General features: G+C 42.4%; 1 protein-coding gene across 2 annotated transcripts; it reads right to left on the bottom strand.

The window, feature by feature from the left end:
• Nucleotides 1-4,809: 4,809 nt before the first annotated feature.
• znf346 (zinc finger protein 346) lies at nt 4,810-20,091 on the bottom strand. 2 transcript variants are annotated; one of them, XM_032575434.1, is made up of 7 exons: nt 19,758-19,850; nt 16,990-17,093; nt 16,742-16,831; nt 9,570-9,717; nt 9,245-9,463; nt 7,889-7,988; nt 4,810-5,684 (listed from the first exon to the last, which is right to left on the bottom strand). In XM_032575434.1, the coding sequence occupies exons 1-7, from the start codon at nt 19,813-19,815 to the stop codon at nt 5,414-5,416; spliced, it is 990 nt and encodes a 329-aa protein (XP_032431325.1). In that variant the 5' UTR covers nt 19,816-19,850; the 3' UTR covers nt 4,810-5,413. The 2 variants fall into 2 exon arrangements, with proteins under 2 accessions (XP_032431325.1, XP_032431327.1); XM_032575436.1 differs by lacking the exons at nt 16,742-16,831; nt 16,990-17,093 and having other exon boundaries at nt 19,758-20,091.
• Nucleotides 20,092-20,171: the final 80 nt, after the last annotated feature.

Genomic DNA, 20,171 nt, shown 5'->3' with positions numbered 1-20,171 from the left:
CTAACATTAGCAACAAAGCTATCGCTAGCATGTTGACCTGCAATGAGCTAATAAAGAATAAAGAAAATAAAGGAACTAAATAAAATCACGACATAAAAGTTTTTCAGTTGGTAAATAACAATAATGTAGCACAGGGATGTCCAAAGTGTGGCTCGGGGGCCGTTTGTGGCTCCTTGACTGATTCTTTGGGGCCTGCAAACAACAGATGCTGCAGAAAGAGAAGTTATGTTTTTTTGTTGATTTTTCTTTAATTAGAGCAAAATTATTACCGACAAATTAAAAATTTCTACAACAGAAAAAATACTAAGTTCAACATATTTTTCTTTTAATTCAATTTTTGCTGTCTCTTTAATTTTATAGTAAATGGGACCAGATTTATCTACTGATTGAAAGAATCAAAATCTGCTTTTATTTCATTTATTAAACCTCGTTTGATACAGCAAGGCTTTTTAAAGAGACAGTGACCCAGATCCACTTCTAACTGCTGACAACAGGCAGAAAGTTTTGCAAACTCGATATCTTTATTTAAAAACATGAACAACTATTTACATTTTTTATTTACAATGATTTACATTTTTATTTCCTACAAAAATCATTTCTTTACATATTGAATTAAAATGAATATATGCTTAGTTTATTTTAGAAATAATTTTGGCCTAAAAGTGTGAGCTGATGTTTTAGAGAAAACGTTTGGACTTTTATGAGCTGAAGTGACCAAACCTTCTGGCAGAAGAAGCGAACAGATTTAAACTGTCTCGGTTTTTGGAGCTTTTCATCACAAACTAAAAGTTTCTAAAATCTTTATGTGCAGGAATCAGCAGTTTGGTGTCTGCTGCAGGTTTTTACCCGGAGCAAGGGCGCCACCGTGTGGCCAGAGTGAGCCAGCTTTTCAACAGGATTAATAAAAATGTGGATTTTGCTGCTGCAGCTTCCGGCGGTCATCGATCCAGCCGGACAGCTGCAGGCCCGGTTCGGCCGGTTCAGCCAAGTTCGGAAAGCTGGACGTGTTTTAGGTCAGGACTTTTCACGGGAAAACATTTCTTCGTGGAATGTGATTTTTAAAAGCAGTTGAAAGTAAAATGGAGAATAAAAATGTGAATTTTTCATAACAGTCTCCTTTAAGGTCAAAGGTCAAAACTGTTATGAACTTTTCTGCAGAATCAAAAGTTTCTGTTTGTTTAGAAAACATTCTGAAGTCGGGCTGATCAATAAATCAATTTGATCCATAAACATATTTGAACTCATTGAGTGACGTCATCGCCCCCAGAGCCGCCATCTTGTTTATTTGGATTCTGAATTCAGGTCGACTCATCATATGAAATAAGATTTATTTTTTCACATTCAGTCTAATAACAAAGTCAAAATAATAAGAGAATAAAGTTTTAAATTTACCAGAATAAATTTGTTTTCCTGGTAAAATTGCATCTTTATTCTGCTATTAATAAATATAATATAAATATTCTCGTAATTTAAACTATTAAAAATCTCTGCAGCCTGGTATTAATGCTGAAAACCTACAGACAGGATGATTTCTGAACATATTTTCTGTTATTTGTCATTTCCTTCTTAGAAAAGGAAGTTAGAACAAAAACAGGTTCAAATCTGATCTGGTGTGAAACAATTAGTTATTTTATTTTTAATTCATATCTCAGTTTCCATCTGGAGTCATCACAGTGAAAAACTTCCTGTTCAGTTTGTTCAACTATCAGTATTTAAAATAAATTATAAAATCTCAGCTGATGTAACAACTGCTTTAGTTAATGATAAAAAATGAAATGAACCTTTTCAAAATAAATGAAATAGTTGATTTGTTTGTGTGACCTTTGACTGAACCTGCTTTCAGTCATGAATCAGTTTGCATTTTTTCACATTCACTTACAACAAAAGACTTTGTGTAAAACTCTTAAATGCACGCGCTTTGCAGAAGTTTTTAATACATAAACAAACTGAAAGTAACTCTTAAAATCACAAACACAGGATGGGAACAGAAAGGCCATTTCTCTCACACATGATCTGTACAGCACCAATAAAAAATCTTTAGACAAAAACATTCAGTACTAAAATATTTCCCGTTTTGACATCGTTTGCTCTGACATCAGTCTGCTTGGTGGCGATCAGGAGCTTTTCAGGGACAAACTGAGAAATTCTTCACAACTCAGATGAAGAAAATGGACATTTTCATGCCACGAGCTTTTAATGAGACAAACAGGAAACCTCTGCAGGAAGCAGAACTGGCTGAAAACAATCTGATTTAAGATCAGCTCAGGTTTTATTGTTGCTTAAAGAGATTTCAGGGGGAAATGTAACTCAGGGCGTCTTACAGAAACACCAGGTAGAAGCCAGAAGGTAACAGAGCCTGTAGTTAAAATAACCAAAACTACTTTAAAAAATGGTAAACAAAAAAACAAAACAAAGTAAAATGATGTAAATTCTGCAGAGAACCGGTTTGGAGAATCTCCTTCAATACATTCAGAGGAAACGTTTGTCTGTTGGTCGCTATTACTGACATGTAGCTTTAAAGCTGCGTAGATATTAGCTAACAGTGATGCGTTACGCTGCCTAGGACAGGCTAGGATCCCTCTATGGCCTAAACAAAACCTGTTCATCACATTTTTTACATTAAATCATTCTCAGATAATCAGATTTCAGTCTGAGCTGTTCAGGGTCTCTGTCACTTTAAATCCAAACTAGCTGCTGCTGGCCACACCCCCAACTCAAAATGAAAATGGCTGCAAACAGAGGCAAAACTATACAACCATACATCTTTGAAAAGCAATACTGAAGCCTCCTGCACAACCAACCAGAAAGCAGCAAGTTAACAACTAATCTCGACTTTTCCAGCAGCCGTTGTACAGCAGGAAAACCAGCTGATCAGCTGGGTTGCTAGGCAATAGGCAGAACTCTGCTGGGGTTGCTAACCCGCCACCGTATCGCCAGAAATCACTCAGCTGTTCTGCTTTTTAGAAGCATAAAAATATTAAAATGTGAATTCTGCATAATGTTTCACCACTGAAGCTGCATTAAACCGTTTTCACGGTGGGAAGTTTTCCATGGATCTTCTCTGGTCTCCAACTCGCCAAACTAAAGTCCGGTTCTGGTCCGACCCAAATGGACTCCAGCTCACCGACAGCAACAACAGGAAAACTAATTTAGTGGTTTTCCTACATTAAGAGTGTTGGTCACTTCCTGTTGTTTGGGGTTTAATGGCCGCCGCTGGCTGCTGGGTTAACTCTAATCAATCAATCGTTTATGATGTCACACAGAACTCACTTCCATAAACTTAAGATCTCAAAAATATTTTTACAAACATGGAAACTCCCATCTAGTTTCTACAGAGGTTTTTAGATTTTCAGTCAACTTCAGAAACTCAGAACCAATAAAATCCAGTTGGATTAAATATCATTTTGGACTTTGGATCCTGAATTTCGACATTTTCTGCTCAACAAACGTTTCATTTGGACTCCTGAGGGAGAGACTCCCCCTGCTGGCCAACCAACCTGAGTAAGCAGACAAGCAGATATCAGAACCAACAACCAGAACATTTAACCCAGTTGAGCCCGACCCGCTTCAGCAGAACCTCCAGACTCTGGTAGCCTCGGCCCGGATCTGTGCCTCCAGGAGCTCCACAGGGAACTGTTCCCTCACCGCTTGTTTTGTCCATGCGGACAGTCGGTCTGGAGTTAATGGGTCTACGGAGGGGGAACACGATCAGCTGCCAAGAACCGGCGCTCTGAGCAGGACGGATCGTTTGCGTTTCGAAAATAAATTCACTTAATAAAACGCCAATTTAGAAAAAAACTAATGTTTTGACAAAAAGCATCGTGGGGATCCAGTGTGTTTTTGTCAGTATCAAAATTAGTGTATTTTGCAAAACTGCAAAGGAAACTTTTTTCTGCATTGAGTCACATGATCAAAAGCGGATGTTACTACTGCTGGAAACCACGAAGAAAACAGGAAGTGGTTGAGGATGATGGTGCTGCATGTTTTTAATGACTTATCAGATGAAAAATTTTTCATTTTAATTTTGTTTCTTATGTAAAGGAAGCAGTAAAATTGTGTTTTTTCAACATTAGCAGAATATCAACAAAGTTTTGCTCCTGTTTAATAAAAATGCAGATGCTGGATTTGTTTACATTGTTCATATCGTTGCATAGCTTAATCAAAACTCACTGATTTTAAAAAACCTCAAAGTTTTGTTGCTGGAATGAGGTGGATTTTTTTGGCCATTTTTAAATTGGTTTATTTCACAATGGAAACATTTGTTTTGCCTCACGAGTCACATGAGCAACAACAGGATGTTACTACTGCTGGAAACCTTGAAGAGGAAAACAGGAAGTGGCTGGGGGAAGATAGTGCTGCGTATATTTTAATGACTTATGTGAACCCACTTATTCATGTGATTTTAATTGCGTCTCTTAGTGGAAACAATTGTAAAATAATTTTTTTGACATTAGCAAAATATTGACTAAACTCAGCTGCTGCCAGAACAGCGGTGCTTCACTCAGAGATCAGATATTTCAGGAAATATGGAAATATTAAACTTTCTGCTCAGACGCAGCAGCAGAATGTTTCACCGACGCCTTTTTTTCTCAGTACTGTAAAAACTAAAATTAGATTTTCCAGTCCATCTATTATTTCCTCCTTTGAACTGGTGAAGCTCGTTCCTCTGAGCCGCAATTGCCGCTGTAATCACAGGATGAAGGGGCGTTGCGTTACCGTGGCGTTGCGTTACCGCAGCGGCTCAGCAGTGGAAACCACTTCATGTTTCACAGAAAATCAAAAAATTGATGGAAAACCTGAAGCCTCCTCTGTTTGAGACAGCGTCTTCAGTCAGAGGCCTCTACAGAGCCGCTGTTTAACAGACTGCTACAGTCGCAGCCATCGACATCTACAGCCACTGAGTGATGGGAGTCAACACGTTTAATTTCCCTCTGGGAATAATACAGGATGTTTGAACTGAACTGGATTTTCTTGTCAAAACCATAAAATTAGCAAACATGTTAAAAATCCTGAGACTTGGTCTCACGGTTCCCAACAAATCAGCCTGAAAAGGAAACTTTGCTTCAAAGTGAAGATACTGACTGCTGATGAGCAAACAACAAAACCCCGCCTCAAGAACATGTGAACAACCGTTTAAAACGCGGCGCTTCTTTCTGTTTCCGTCGCTGCAGCTAAAATCATGGTACTGTCCGAACTCTGAGAGAAAACAGGGAGAAGGACTGCAGCGTCTCGGAGCCGCCGCTCTGCAGGCCCGCCAGAAATCACACATCAGAAAAACAAACAGGAAATGGTGGAGGGCACATGGGGGTCACAGTCCAGACTGGTTTACAGGAGCTAAAGTTTAATGGGAGGGACTGGGAGTGATGGTTCGTTAAAGGGGGGGCTGTTTGGAGAGTTTAATCCCAGCCCGGCCTCAAGTGTACTGGAACTGGTCCGAAAACGCAGAGAACTCCGGGGTGTACTGGTGGTTCCCGAACTGGCCGTCTCCGCCCTCGTACTGGTTGCTCCCAGAGCCGTACTGGTCGTCAGGGGCAACGTAATGGTCGTCTCCTGGGGGGTACTGGTCGTCTGCGGGCGCGTGCCGGCCGTCGACCCCGGAGTACTGGTTTTCTCCTCCAGTGAACTGGTTTGACTCCACAGCTGAAGGTTGGTCGTCTGCAGACTTCTGACCAACTTTCTTCATTCTTTAAAATAATTGAAAAACATCATAAATTCAGAGTTCATCTCCTTTTCACAGTAAAATGAAACATTTTGATCATTTGCAGCATCTGCAGCTAAAATAACTAGAACTGGTTATAATGGTTCCTGGCCCGACCCGGCAGGTTCCCACCCCTCCCACAATTATTTGAATTGTTCAGAACAACTTACCCAGAAAACCTGAGCTCATTTGGATGACTGTGATTCTTTCAGAGGTTTTTTAAAGTTTGGTCAGATGAAGCACTTTTATATTTTATATTTTAGTAAATACACTTCAACCAACCATGAGCACATTGAGTCAGTAAGGTGAGACCGACGGCCTGCAGGTTTCTGCAGACGCTGGTGAAAAGCCTCTAGCTACTTTTTGTGTGACAAGTTTTGCACTTTTACAGAACCTGGAGGTGGATGTTGACTGAATCAGCAGGACGAAGAAAAAGTGCCAGTTTCAAAATTATGGGCCATTGAGTATCGCAGCTACGTGCGTAGCGATGTTTAATTAGTAATTAGATTGTAATTGGGAAAAAATAATTATTGATAATTATCGTGCTAGGATTTTGATTTAAGTTATAACTTGTTTTTGTTTATTCCTTAGCGCATGTTGTGGGTTTCATTGGGCTCAGAGTTGATCCCAGACTGGCTTTGGCTAATGCCAGCTTAATGGCTCAATGCTAATAAATATTCCAGAACTTACCAAAAGGTTTTCATGTTTTGGGGGTCAGGCTGCAGTTCAGCAGAGAAACATAAGAATCAGAAGAATGGAGTAAAACCAAAAGAGAACGGTCATGGCTGCACCGGCCAGCAGCAGGACTTTCTGCTCGATTTATCAACGCAGAATGAAGCTCATCTGATTTTTTATTAATTGATTAATAATTGGATAGTAAAAAGTAATAAATAGGAGATTTTTAATAGAATGTGAACCAGGTGAAGCTAAAAATGCCACTAGAGAAGTTTTGTGTAGAAATATTTACAGACAAATTTAGTTTTTTTTATCTTATATCTTTACATTTTTGGCTTAATTCCTGCTCTGAGTCTTTAGTTTTTTCAGTAAATTTGTGTCTGTAACAATTAACTGATTTCTAAATTAGTTGACAATTATTTCAATAGTCGATTCACCATGATTAATTTAATTAAATGTTTCAGTTCTGTTACTAATACAGTTTTGATAATATTCTACAGCAGGGAGAACAAAACACTAATTTTACTAAAAAGAATCTCCCAATTTTAATAATTTAACGTAAAAAATACAAACCAAACTTATTTTAATGACACAGTTCAATCCGTTATTAGGAATAATAAATATTGATTACAATCCAAACGAATCACGCCAAGATAAAAAACCTCCTGCTCACATGGAATATTTAAACATAAAATATAAAGGTTTAAAAATATTTATCTTCCTGGTTTCATTACTGGTTTCCATGGTTTCATTACTGGTTTCCATGGTTTAGACTAATGTCTCAGCCAGATCTAGAGAAACTCATCCATGCGTTCATCTTCAGTCGTATTGATTATTGCAACAGCGTCTTCACAGGTCTGTCCAACAAATCAATCAAACAGCTGCAGCTGATCCAGAATGCTGCTGCTCGCGTTCTGACTAAAACCAGGAAGATAGAGCACATAACACCAGTTCTAAAGTCCCTCCACTGGCTCCCTGTAGCTCAAAGAATAGACTTTAAAATACTGTTGTTAGTTTATAAATCACTGAACGGCTTAGCACCACAATACATTAAAGATCTGCTGTTGTTGTATCAACCTTCCAGACCTCTCAGGTTCTGGTTCTGGTCTGCTCTGCATCCCCAGAACCAGAACCAAACGAGGAGAAGCAGCTTTCAGCATCTATGCACCACAAATTTGGAACAAACTTCCAGAAAACTGTAAAACAGCTGAAACACTGACTTCTTTTAAATCTTAACTAAAAACCCACCTGTTTAGAATTGTATTTGAAATGTAATCAATTACAAATTTATTGATGGAACTTGACTTAATGATTGATTCTATATTGCATTGTGTTTCTGTGTTTGTAATGATGTAAAGCACTTTGAAATGCCTTGCTGCTGAAATGTGCTATACAAATAAAATTTGATTGATTGATTTGATTTAGCTACTGGTTTTCATGGTATCATTATTGGTTTCCATGGTTTAGCTACTGGTTTCCATGGTCTGGTTACTGGCCTGTTGAATGGTGACCTACTGGTTCTTATGCCGGGCGCCGCTGATGTGAGACTGGTACTGTTCCACGGAGTTGAGCACGATGCTGCAGACGGTACAGGGGTAACCGTTTAGTGTCGACGCTGCAGACAGGACAGAAGTTATTTTCCCAGTGAAAAGCTGAACTTTCAGGGACAAAATGATCAGAAAATATACAGATACTGAATATTCATCAGTGTTAATCTGGTGTGGTTTGATCAGTTATCCAAACTTTACAGCTGCAGAGCTTTTCATCGGGAGTTTACTGATGTTTAATGTGTCATGAGAACGAGGAGAATGAAGTGGAAGAGTAAAGAAGATTTTCCAGATTCCACTTGGTCCATTTTCACCATATTTAGTCAGTTTGCCTAGTCAAAGTCCGGTTTGGTTGGTGAGGTGTGAACGCCAATCGACCTCTGACCTCCGGTCCTCCAAACCTCGGTCTGGTTCGGTTTGAATGTGAACGCCAAGCGGACCAGAGCCCGCTCCAAAAGCAGGAAGTGAACTACAGTGCAGGGCATTCTGGGTAAATCCAACCAAAGCTAACGTGTGAGCCTAGCGCTAGCAGCAGAAATGGCTCCTGGTCTTCAGCCAAAGACTAAAGAGAAATCCTCCAACACTAAAATCTGACGCCTCCATCTTGTTTCCATCTGGTGAAGAAGGAAGTTGCTCTCAGTGTCTTCAGAGGTTTTTGTGTGGTTTCCTTCAGTGGTTCTTGGTGCAGCGCCCCCACAGGCCAGGAGGGGAACAGGTTGGTTTGACTCAGAACCACAGCAGCTTTAGGTGGAGCAGATGATGGAGTTCTGGTTCCAGTAGAACCAGGTCAATCGGACTGAAGGATGAAAATCATCTTTATACATGAATCCTTCTTTACCGTCTAAAGCAGCGGTCCCCAACCTTTTTAGTTGCGCGGACCGGTCAGCCCTTCGCAAGGGGGGGTGCGCGTCGTAAGTATCGAGTCCGATGCTGTTGTTCGGGGGGGAGTGGTGCGCCGCAGTACTCCGATGTTGTTTTGTTACTCATTCTGCTGCAAGTTGGCTCAATTTTGACACGCAAGACGTAACCGGTAAAATCCGGTTTAGGATTTTCAAAATAAAACATCCGGAAGTAGTTCATTATTTCTTGCGCAGCCCGGTACCGGTCCGCGGCCCGGTGGTTGGGGACCACTGGTCTAAAGCAGCTGATGCATCAGAGACGGCTGGTTGCGTTAACAGAGCTCTGCAGCAAGAGCAAACCTTTACTATTTTTAGTTACATAAATATGTAAATGAGGCAGAAGATTTGCAGTATGACACTAATATTAATGCAGTGAGTCTGCAGAGGATGAATGAGGGGAACCAGAACCTGGGCGGCGGTCTGACCTGGTGCGGTGGAGGGGCCGTACGTCTCCATCAGCTTTAGCCTGGTCATGTGCTTTTTATGCTTCTTGCCGGCGTAGTGCTGCTGGGCCATGAGCGGGTTGTTGAACGACGCCTTGCAGGTGGAGCAGAAGCGATCTGGGTTGTTGTTGGTGTCGGTCTCAGAACCGCCGGCTGAATTGTCGGCGGGTTTCTCCACCGGCTGTGAAGACTGAGAGGCTTCTGCAGAGATTAACATACAGAGAGAAAAAAATGTGTGTAAAAAAACACAAGAAATTTAAAAATAAAACAGGAGATGTGCTTTGGATGATATGATGGAAGCAGCAACCTGGAGTCTGGGATTCAACAGCTTTCATTTTCAGCCTCTTGGCATGAAATTTGCCCTGATAGTGAGACTCGGCCATAACCGGAGATGTGAAGGTCATGTTGCACAGGTGGCACGCCTTCAGCCGGTCCGTGTCTCCATTGTTGCAATCCTGCAGAGAAAAGACGCACAAACAGCTGATCAAACATTTAACAACAAGAAAACTTCTGAATTTAAAGACGCGGCAACCAGACAAAAACTTTTAATTTACAGATGAAACTAATCGATTAGTTAATCATTCTGCAGATTCTTCATTAAACCTTTATATGCACTGGAGCTTTGGAGCGTGATGTCACTGCCTTCAGACAAAGTCTGCGGCGCGATGGCTGAAGGGAGATGAGCGCCATCTTGAGGGGCCATAAACACAACCGACAAAAACGACTGACACAGATATTTTGAATCCAAGTTACTTAAAATTATTTAGCAATGGTTCGAACTTGCTGCGTTATTGGATGTAAGGGTTAGGGTTAGACCGAAATGGTAAAAAGATGGAAAATGGACTTTGGTTTCACTGTTTTTCTGCCTGGAAACAACAAGGAGAAAAAAGCTATCAGAGCTAAGCTATCAGAGCTAAGCTATCGGAGCTAACGAAAAGGAGACGAATGTCCCGGGTATCAGCGGTGAGACGTCCTGATATTACGTCCTCCAACTTCCCAAGATATCTACCAGTTTGCTCCAGACATGTCCATTCTGCTGAGTGTCTAAATTCGCTTTGTTGCTGTTGTGTCATAATGTTTTGCTATGATTTTTTCCGGGTGACTCGTGTTCAGTTACAATGAGTTCATTAAAGTGGGTCAACCTTGTTTAGGTCGGGCTTTTATTTTTATGTAGCATAGTCCGAGTTTTGTCAGTGGACATCGAGGTTATTCCATCCATCCATCAATCCATCTTCTTCCGCTTATCCGGGGTCGGGTCGCGGGGGTAGCAGCTTCAGAAGGGAGGCCCAGACTTCTCTCTCCCCGGCCACTTCTTCTAGCTCTTCCGGGGGAATCCCGAGGCGTTCCCAGGCCAGCCGAGAGACATAGTCCCTCCAGCGTGTCCTGGGTCTTCCCCGGGGCCTCCTCCGGGTGGGACATGCCCGGAACACCTCACCAGGGAGGCGTCCAGGAGGCATCCTGACCAGATGCCCACCTCAACTGGCTCCTCTCGATGTGAAGGAGCAGCGGCTCTACTCTGAGTCCCTCCCGGAAGACTGAGCTTCTCACCCTATCTCTAAGGGAGAGCCCAGCCACCCTACGGAGAAAACCCATTTCGGCCGCTTGTATCCGCGATCTCGTTCTTTCGGTCATGACCCAAAGCTCATGACCATAGATGAGGGTGGGAACGTAGATCGACCGGTAAATCGAGAGCTTGGCTTTTTGGCTCAGCTCTCTCTTCACCACGACGGACCGGTACAGCGCCCGCTTGACGGCAGACGCTGCGCCAATCCGCCTGTCAATCTCCCGCTCCCTTCTTCCCCCATTTGTGAACAAGATCCCGAGATACTTGAACTCCTCCACCTGGGGCAGGACACCCCCCTTGACCCGGAGAAGGCACTCTACCCTTTTCCGGCTCAAGACCATGGCCTCGGATTTGGAGGCACTGATCCCCATCCCGGTCGCTTCACACTCGGCTGCGAACCGCTCCAGCGAGAGCTGCAGATCATGACCTGATGAGGCCAGTAGGACCACATCGTCTGCAAAAAGCAGAGATGCGATCCTAAGGCCACCAAATCGGATCCCCTCAACACCTTGGCTGGTCTAGAAATTCTGTCCATGAAAGTGATGAACAGAATCGGTGACAAAGGGCAGCCCTGGAGGGGTCCAACTCTCACCGGAAACGAGCCCGACTTACTGCCGGCAATGCGGACCAGGTTCTGACACCGGTCATACAAGGACCTGACAGCCCGTATCAAAGGGCCCGGTACCCCATACTCCCGGAGAACCCCCCACAGGGCTCCCCGAGGGACACGGTCGAATGCCTTCTCCAAGTCCACAAAACACATGTAGACTGGTTGGGCGAACTCCCATGCACCCTCCAGGACCCTGCTGAGGGTGTAGAGCTGGTCCAGTGTTCCACGACCAGGACGAAAACCACACTGCTCTTCCTGAATCCGAGGTTCGACTATCCGACGGACCCTCCTCTCCAGGACCCCTGAATAGACCTTGCCAGGGAGGCTTAAGAGTGTGACCCCTCTATAATTAGAGCACACCCTCCGGTCCCCCTTTTTGAACAGGGGGACCACCACCCCGGTCTGCCAATCCAGGGGAACTGCCCCCGATGTCCATGCAATATTGCAGTCGCGTCAGCCAACACAACCCTACAGCATCCAGAGCCTTAAGGAACTCCGGGCGGATCTCATCCACTCCCGGAGCCTTGCCACCGAGGAGCTTCTCAACCACCTCGGCGACCTCGTCCCCAGAGATTGGAGAGCCCAACCCAAAGTCCCCAGGCTCAGCTTCTTCAATGGAAGGCATGTTGGTGGGATTGAGGGGGTCTTCGAAGTACTCTGCCCACCGGCCCACAACGTCCCGAGTAGAGGTCAGCAGCACACATCCCCACTATAAACAGTGTTGGTGCCATACTGCTCCCCCCCCCTGAGACGCCGGATGGTGGACCAGAATCGCTTCGAAGCCGTACGGAAGTCTTTCTCCATGGCCTCTCCAAACTCCTCCCACGCCCGAGTTTTTGCCTCAGCAACGACCCGAGCCGCATACTGCTTCGCCCGCCGGTACCCATCAGCTGCTTCCGGAGTCCCACAGGCCAAAAAGGCCCGGTAGGACTCTTTCTTCAGCCTGACGGCAACCCTCACCGAAGGTGTCCACCAACGGGTTCGAGGGTTGCCGCCGCGACAGGCACCGACAACCTTGCGGCCACAGCTCCGATCGGCCGCCTCGACAATGGAGGCACGGAACACGGTCCACTCAGACTCCATGTCCCCCACCTCCCCCGGGACGTGTTCGAAGTTTTGCCGGAAATGGGAGTTAAAGCTCCGTCTCACAGGGGATTCCGCCAGACATTCCCATCAGACCTTCACAACACGTTTGGGCCTGCCAGGTCTGACCGGCTTCCTCCCCCACCACCGGAGCCAACTCACCACCAGGTAGTGGTCAGTGGACAGCTCCGCACCTCTCTTCACCCGAGTGTCCAAGACATACGGCCGCAAATCCGATGAAACAATGACAAAGTCGATCATCGAACTGCGGCCTAGGGTGTCCTGGTGCCAAGTGCACATATGGACACCCTTATGCCTGAACATGGTGTTCGTTATGGACAATCCATGACGAGCACAGAAGTCCAACAACAGAACACCGTTCGAGTTCAGATCGGGGGGGGGCGTTCCTCCCAACCACGCCCCTCCAGGTCTCACTGTCATTGCCCACGTGAGCGTTGAGGTCCCCCAGTAGAACAAGGGAGTCCCCAGGAGGAGCACTCTCCAGTACCCCCTCTAAGGACTCCAAAAAGGGTGGGTAATCTGAACTGTCGTTCGGCCCGTAAGCACAAACTACAGTCAGGACCCGTCCCCCCACCCGTAGGCGGAGGGAGGCTACCCTCTCGTTCACCGGAGTAAACCCCAACGTACAGGTGCCGAGATGGGGAGCAACAAGTATGCCCACTCCTGCCCGACGCCTCTCACCTTGGGCAACTCCAGAGTGGAAGTATGTCCAGCCCCTCTCAAGGAGGCTGGTTCCAGAACCAGAGCCATGCGTCCAGGTGAGACCGACTATTTCTAGCCGGAACCTCTCAACCTCACACACTAGCTCTGGCTCCTTCCCCACCAGAGAGGTGACATTCCACGTCCCAAGAGCTTCTGCAACCGAGGATCGGACCGCCAGGGTCCCCTCCCTCTGCCGCCACCCATCCCACACTGCACCCGACCTCTTTGGCCCCTCTCACGGGTGGTGGGCCCATGGGAGGGGGGATCCATGTTTCCTCTTCGGGCTGAGCCCAGCCGGGCTCCATGGGTAAAAGCCCGGCCACCAGGCGCTCGCCATCGTGCCCCCCCTCCAGGCCTGGCTCCAGAGTGGGGCCCCGGTGACCCGCCTCCGGGCGAGGGAACGCCAAGTCCAATGTTTTTATTCATCATTGGGGTCTTCGGGCTGCGCTTTGTCTGGTCCTTCACCTAGGACCTGTCTGCCTTGGGTGACCCTACCAGGGGCATGAAGCCCCAGACAGCATAGCTCCTAGGATTATTGGGGCCCTGAAACCCCTCCACCACGATAAGGTGGCAGCCCAAGGAGAGGCGAGGTTATTCCATTATTGTGAAGTAAACTATTTTACTAGTGTTATCAAGTTTACAGTATTAATACTGATGTGTTCTGATATTTCCTCTTCAAGGCAAACCGACGTATGAAATGGATTAGATCAATCCAGACTGAATCTGGGTCACTGCGAGGTAAACGCCACGACATCGGACCGACATGCACCTCAATTAAAGAGACGATACAGCAAAACCATGATGGATCAACAAGTTACAGAGACTGTTTTCATGATTTACCCCAGAAGAGGTAAATAAAACACAGTGGAGGCTGTAGAAGAGGAGCAAGTTGGAGAGGCTGAGGAGGAAACCCCAGGAGAAGAGAAGCTCAGCAAGGCTGCAGACTCTGAAGAGGAACATGAACCAGCAGCAAAAAGGCAACAAATAAAATCTCACTTATGTGAACAGAGAAGAGAAATAAATCAGTTACAGGAGAACAGGGAGCTCAGGTCAGAGCTGAATAAAAACAGCTGGTCACAGGTTTTCTTAAAGATGAATGACACAAGAAAGTAAAATATTCAACAGGACTTTCTTGCTTTGTCATCTTGTTATCACTGTTTAACACTGTTGAGCCTTTTCTGCCAGCATCAAAAAACTTTCACACTTTCAAATGGTTTTACTTACATTAATCTAAGACTCGATCTACCTGTTCAGCTTCTTTGCCATCTTTTTAATGTGTCACATAAAACTGTGTAAAGCCTTTGGACTCCCTCGATGTGTCGTATGTTCGCCTTTAGCCCAGGGGAAGCTGGCCTGAGAGGGCAACACTAACCCGCCTCCTCAACTTTTGGAAACATTTGGAAAACATGTAGCAATTATTGTTGACCGTTTTGAATTAGGCACAGAAAGACCCTCAAATTTAAAAGAACGCGCACGATCCTTATCCTCCTTCCTTATTGGTGTAAAACCACATGGGTGGATTTCTTTTATTTCTAAGGGATGAGGCGGACGTGCATCAGACAAGCACATAACAGAAAACTGTGGCCTTCTGTCCAGTTTATTACCTGTGTTAGCGGACAGAGGCTGACAGTGTAGGAATGATGTGTGCTGAGGTCAAGGGAGAGGTCAACTGGATGCTAACGATGCTAAAGACACACGAGCTGCAGCTGCAATTCATGTGGAAAGAGATCGGTTGCATGAGGAACAAATACTAAATGTTTCACAGAACCAAGTAGTTGCTGCTTCCATGTGAGGGTGAAGGCGACTTGGTGAACATGTGTTTTAGTGTAAAACATAATGCAAATGAAACCTGTACATGTTAATATGAAACTGCACTGTTAATTAAAATGCAGATTGGAAAAAGAGATTATTTTCTGCACTCATTATTTTTGAAATATTTGTACGGTTAGCACTGTTTGATGTAAACTGTAGATAGTAAAAAATAAAATTGTATTTGTTCCCCTCATTATTTTGTGTTCAGTTTTAAGTGTCTGTTTTCTCTCAGTCAATAATTTAATGTGGGAAAAATTCATGAAACGTTTGATTCAAGCTGCATGTAAACAGGCGATGAAATGAAAAACAATTATATTTTAAATATTTCAGGTAATAAACATACATGTAATGAAATATTATATTTTTAAATAAACATTTTATGTGATTAAAGTAAACAATTATATAATCAGACATTTTGCAGTAAACATTTAATGTAACAATCAAACCAGATGAAAGAGCTCATGTTTAAATGTTTAATGTGTAATTAAACATTTCAGAGTAAATAATAAAGGTGACAAGTAAAAGTTATGAAATAAATCACACTTTAAGGAAATATTGTTGTATTTAACATATTTCAGGTAAGAAGTGAACATGAAATAGATCCTGTCTGAATTTTATGTAACTGATAAATGTGACGATCATCTGAGGTAATACATTTTATGAAAATTTTAAAATATTTTTTAAATATAAACTTAGCTAAAATTTAAATGGGTCAAAATGGAATAAGGATGAGTGCTTCATCTATCCAGTCTAGCAGAATAATTTCACACTGATTTTAAGTCAATGAGTCACATGACCTAGAAGCTACTGAAGAAAACATATTTAATATCAAAATTATTTAAAATATTAAATATGACTTCACATTTTAATAGAGGATAGTGTGTCTCATGTAACAGCATGAATTACCACGTTGTTGTGTCAGTTTTCACAGTGCAAAGCCTTTATGTACATTTATTTACAGGAGTGTTTGGTTGGAACCTAACGGTCCCTCAGAGAACCGCCGGCCCAAAGCAGCCACCATAAATCGGATCAACCTTGAGCTAAACGCAGCTCACTCCACCGAGCGCCAACATCCAACATCCAACATCCAACTTGAAAACAACTTCACTGCGTCGGTAACACAACAAAAACACCGGCATAAAGTTTGTTCTGGTCTGTGGCCTTTAAAGATGGCGCCGAGCGGCTGAGCAGTGACGTTGGTTCCAAAATTAGAAAAACATTCAAATATAAAAACTGACAAATAACCGAATCCTTTTCAAGTAAGAAAATAAACATTTTAATGTTTAAGGGTCAATATCATTTCATTCCTTTAGTGACATGAGAAAAGCTGAACATCAATACAGACTGGAGCTGATCTATGGATTAATTATTGATTAACTGATTAATAATCGGATGCAAAATGTGCTTTATGTAATTTGAACTAGATGAAGCTAAAACTGCCTCTGGGGGAATTTTGGGTGGAGCAAATTTACAGAAAATGAAGGTTTTTCTTTTTATCTTAAATGCAAAAGGTTTATTTTTTAAACAGTTTCAGCTTAATTACTGATCTGAATATGTTGTCCTTTTGTTAACAATTAATCAGTTACTAAATCAGTTTGTGATTATTTCAAGCCCTGCTGAGGTTCTTCAGTTTGCTCCACATCCTGTTGGCGTCACTTTTTTCATCTAATTGAGGTTTTTCACTCACGTTGTCGGAGGTTTTGGGCTTCTTGACTGGATCGCCATTCTCATTTTCCAGGGAAAGGAAACGCCGAACCTTGTTGGCATGTTTCTTACTCTGGAAGCAGAAAAACAGTTCTTGACCGGAAATAAAGAATAATCCAGTTCTGGTTCACTGTAACAAGTTACTGAACATATTAAGGTTCCAGCAGTGTTTCACGTCTTTACAGGATGTTGATGAGCTTAAAGCTTCAGCAGCGATTCTGCTGCACTGACCTGATAATGAGTCAACTTCTGAGACTGAGAAATCAGGACGGCGCTGCAGACTTTACACTGGGTGTCAGAAAACAGGTCGCCTCGCTCCCGGATCATTTTATCTACTGCAGGGAGGAGAGCGACAGAAGCACAGAGGAATCAGGATAAATCATCTGGAAATAAAATATCACTACGAATAAAACACCTGCAGCAACACTGCTGCTGTTTTCACACTTATCAAGAACAAATCGGCTCTTCGATTTACACAAACCTCCCAAACGCCTCTGATGACGCACGAGCAGAAACCTGCAAATAACGCCGCCAAAAAATAAAAATAAAATGTTTTCAGGCTGATCTGAGTCACAATTTAACCAACAGATTAGATTCAAATTGGTGTCAAATTACAAAAATATACAGAAAATACAAAAATAATCTGGAGATTCAAGATGGTCAACAAAAGACTCAGTGGTTACACCAGGGGTGTCCAACATGTGGCGTGGGGGCCGACTGTGGGCCGAGGAGTTATTTAGGCCACAAGCTAGTTGATGCAGGTAAACATTTTATTTTATTTAAAACAGGGCAATTTTCACAAACAGACAAATTAAAGTCAGCTTAAAATGGAAAATGTAAAGTGTGACACATTGCATTCAACTTTTATGTTTTGACTTTAATTTAATAGTAAATAAAAATGAAAACATCCAGAGACTTTTACTCAAAAAGCAGACTCATGCTCAATTACTAGTATTTTATTTTTGTTGAAATAAAAACCCAAAACATTCCTGACCTAGTTTTTTTCTTTCTCCAGGTAAACCTGTGAGAATGTTTCCGGGTTGCAGATCCCGTTGCTGCAGACCTCAACATCGCCTGTTGTTAAATCGTGACATGCAGGTTTGGTTCGTTTGTTTTTCTCTCATTTCTTTTGGAAAAGATGGATTGTTAATTTGAAGTTGTGAGGTGGGAAAAAATGCCAAAAATGTCAAGCATTGCACATTTTTTATTAATAAGTGTAATATCAATACAAATAAAAGTAAAAAAAATATTGATGTTTGCTTGGACACATTTACTCAATAACTTCATTATTCACACCAAAATAACCAAAAGCTTCCTGTTTCTGATGGATTATATTTAATTAAGTCAGATAATTTAATAAAACACATTCCTAAAGTACAAACGTATTTCCAGTTCCTGACTCCGGTTCACCGATTCGTCTCCAGTATTTAAAACAAACTAAATCTAGTATTTTAGGCCAAACAGTGGCTTACATTAGCAATTATGAAACAAAACAAACAATGTGCACGACTGTTGGTGCGTTGACGCAGTTCTCTATCAGCATATGCAAGAGTTTGGAGGATCCAGAATGTCTGGCCACATTGTTCATATCGTGATCACATTTAACTGCAAAATATGGACATAATCTGCAGTTTAATCCCAGAATTTAATCATTTTTATTTTTATAATTAATGTAAGCAAAATATCTTTACGTTTCAAGGCAGGCACAGTTACTGTGTTAAAGTTTTTAATGGTGAAAATATAAATTATACATTTAAAAACTGCTGGATAAAAATGTAACTAAATTGACATTTATTGTAAAACATGAAAAGACAACTCCTCCAATATAGTTTGTTGAAGAGAAGTATTTTAAAAAATATATTTTTTAAAGGAAGTAGTCAAGAGTAGAGCTACCTAAACATTTTTTTACTCGAGTAAAATTAGTCGTCCAAGAAACTATTCAAGAGTAAAATGGTATGACAGAAAGGCTACACAAGTACTAACTGATCAGAAAATCTTATTTAGTATGTGAACAGTTATGTGCCAATTCTGTTTTTTAAGAGTAAAATAAAAGAAAATCACATATAAAACAATTACAAAATAAATGTAGGCGCTAGAAACTTTTAGAAATCAGTCTTTCAATAGAAGGTTTAACACAATAGATACAGTTTAAGGTAAATTTGCAGCTTTTATTATATTTTGATCTCCAAATATAACATTACTAAAATAAAGCTGGTGTATGAACAAAAAGTCTCACTTTGACAGAAACCTGGTACATTTCTAATTAAAATATATTCAGTGAAGTTACTCCAGCTGAGTAGAGACTCCGTTAATTTTATTCAAATATGAGTAGGGCTATTTCATAATAACATTACTCAATTAAAAGCAAAAAGGATGTTGGAGTAAATCTACTCTTAAAAGTACATTTTATTATAAACCGTTACTCAAGTAAATGTTACTAGTTTCTACAAATTTGAAAATGTTGCTAATATGCCCATTTTCAGTCATTACAATACATTTATTAATATAACGATTTAGATTAAATGTGCAGTTGTACACATCTATGTGTGATCGGTGAATAACGTGAAAGATGTGGGATAAATTTAGAGCATCCTGCCAGGCTAGCGAGGCTGCGCTGCATCGCGATGTTTAACTGTGTAGTGAGTCTCGTGAGCGGCTTTCCCATCACTACGCACAACAAACTGCGTAAAAACACCTCCTCCAACTAATTAAAACAGCTTCTTTAGCGGAACACAACATGGCAATGCTCCCATGGTGTCGTCCTAAACGTATTTTTCGAGAAAAGTCCGAATTAACATCGGATGCAGACCTGCTCTCGTCGACCTTGGAGCAGAAACGTTACAGCTACTTAGCTTAGCACGTTTTAGCATTAGCTTCGAAGAAGCCGCGAAAAAAACGCAAAGTGTTTCAACCGCTACACTCTCCGGGACGACTGCTAGGTGCGTTGACGCGGTTCTCTACTAGCATATGCATGCGTTTGGAGGATCCAGATGTCATACCCTCCGCCAGTCCCGAAGGTAAGACAGGAAAACTGTCGGTCTGCATCGCCTCCGCCATGATTTTTCTACACACAGCATCGGCTTCCAACAGCGCATGCGCGGCAAATAAACAGACTGGAGGCATTTAGAAAACTGGGCTTCAAACAATTAAGTAAAAGTTTCCTTTATAACGCATCGAGTAAATATGTGTTATAAAGGTGCAAGTAATTTGTTGCATTATACCCTCCGAAACATATGAAGGTTCTTTAATGTTTTTGCGACTGTAGCTTTAAGAATTGACGTAGTCATGGAAACCATCTTTGATTAAAAACATATTTAAAAGGCTACCTTACAGCCCCGACATGACTGGCTCAACATAATCAATACGTTCGTAAAGTGGACACAGAGGGTCTGAGCCGGACAGAGGAGATGATT

The sequence above is a fragment of the Xiphophorus hellerii genome, chromosome 11 (assembly GCF_003331165.1).
Source record: "Xiphophorus hellerii strain 12219 chromosome 11, Xiphophorus_hellerii-4.1, whole genome shotgun sequence".
Lineage (NCBI taxonomy): Eukaryota > Metazoa > Chordata > Actinopteri > Cyprinodontiformes > Poeciliidae > Xiphophorus > Xiphophorus hellerii.
Note: the sequence above shows the minus strand (reverse complement) of the source record. Positions and strands in the feature narration are given on the sequence as shown.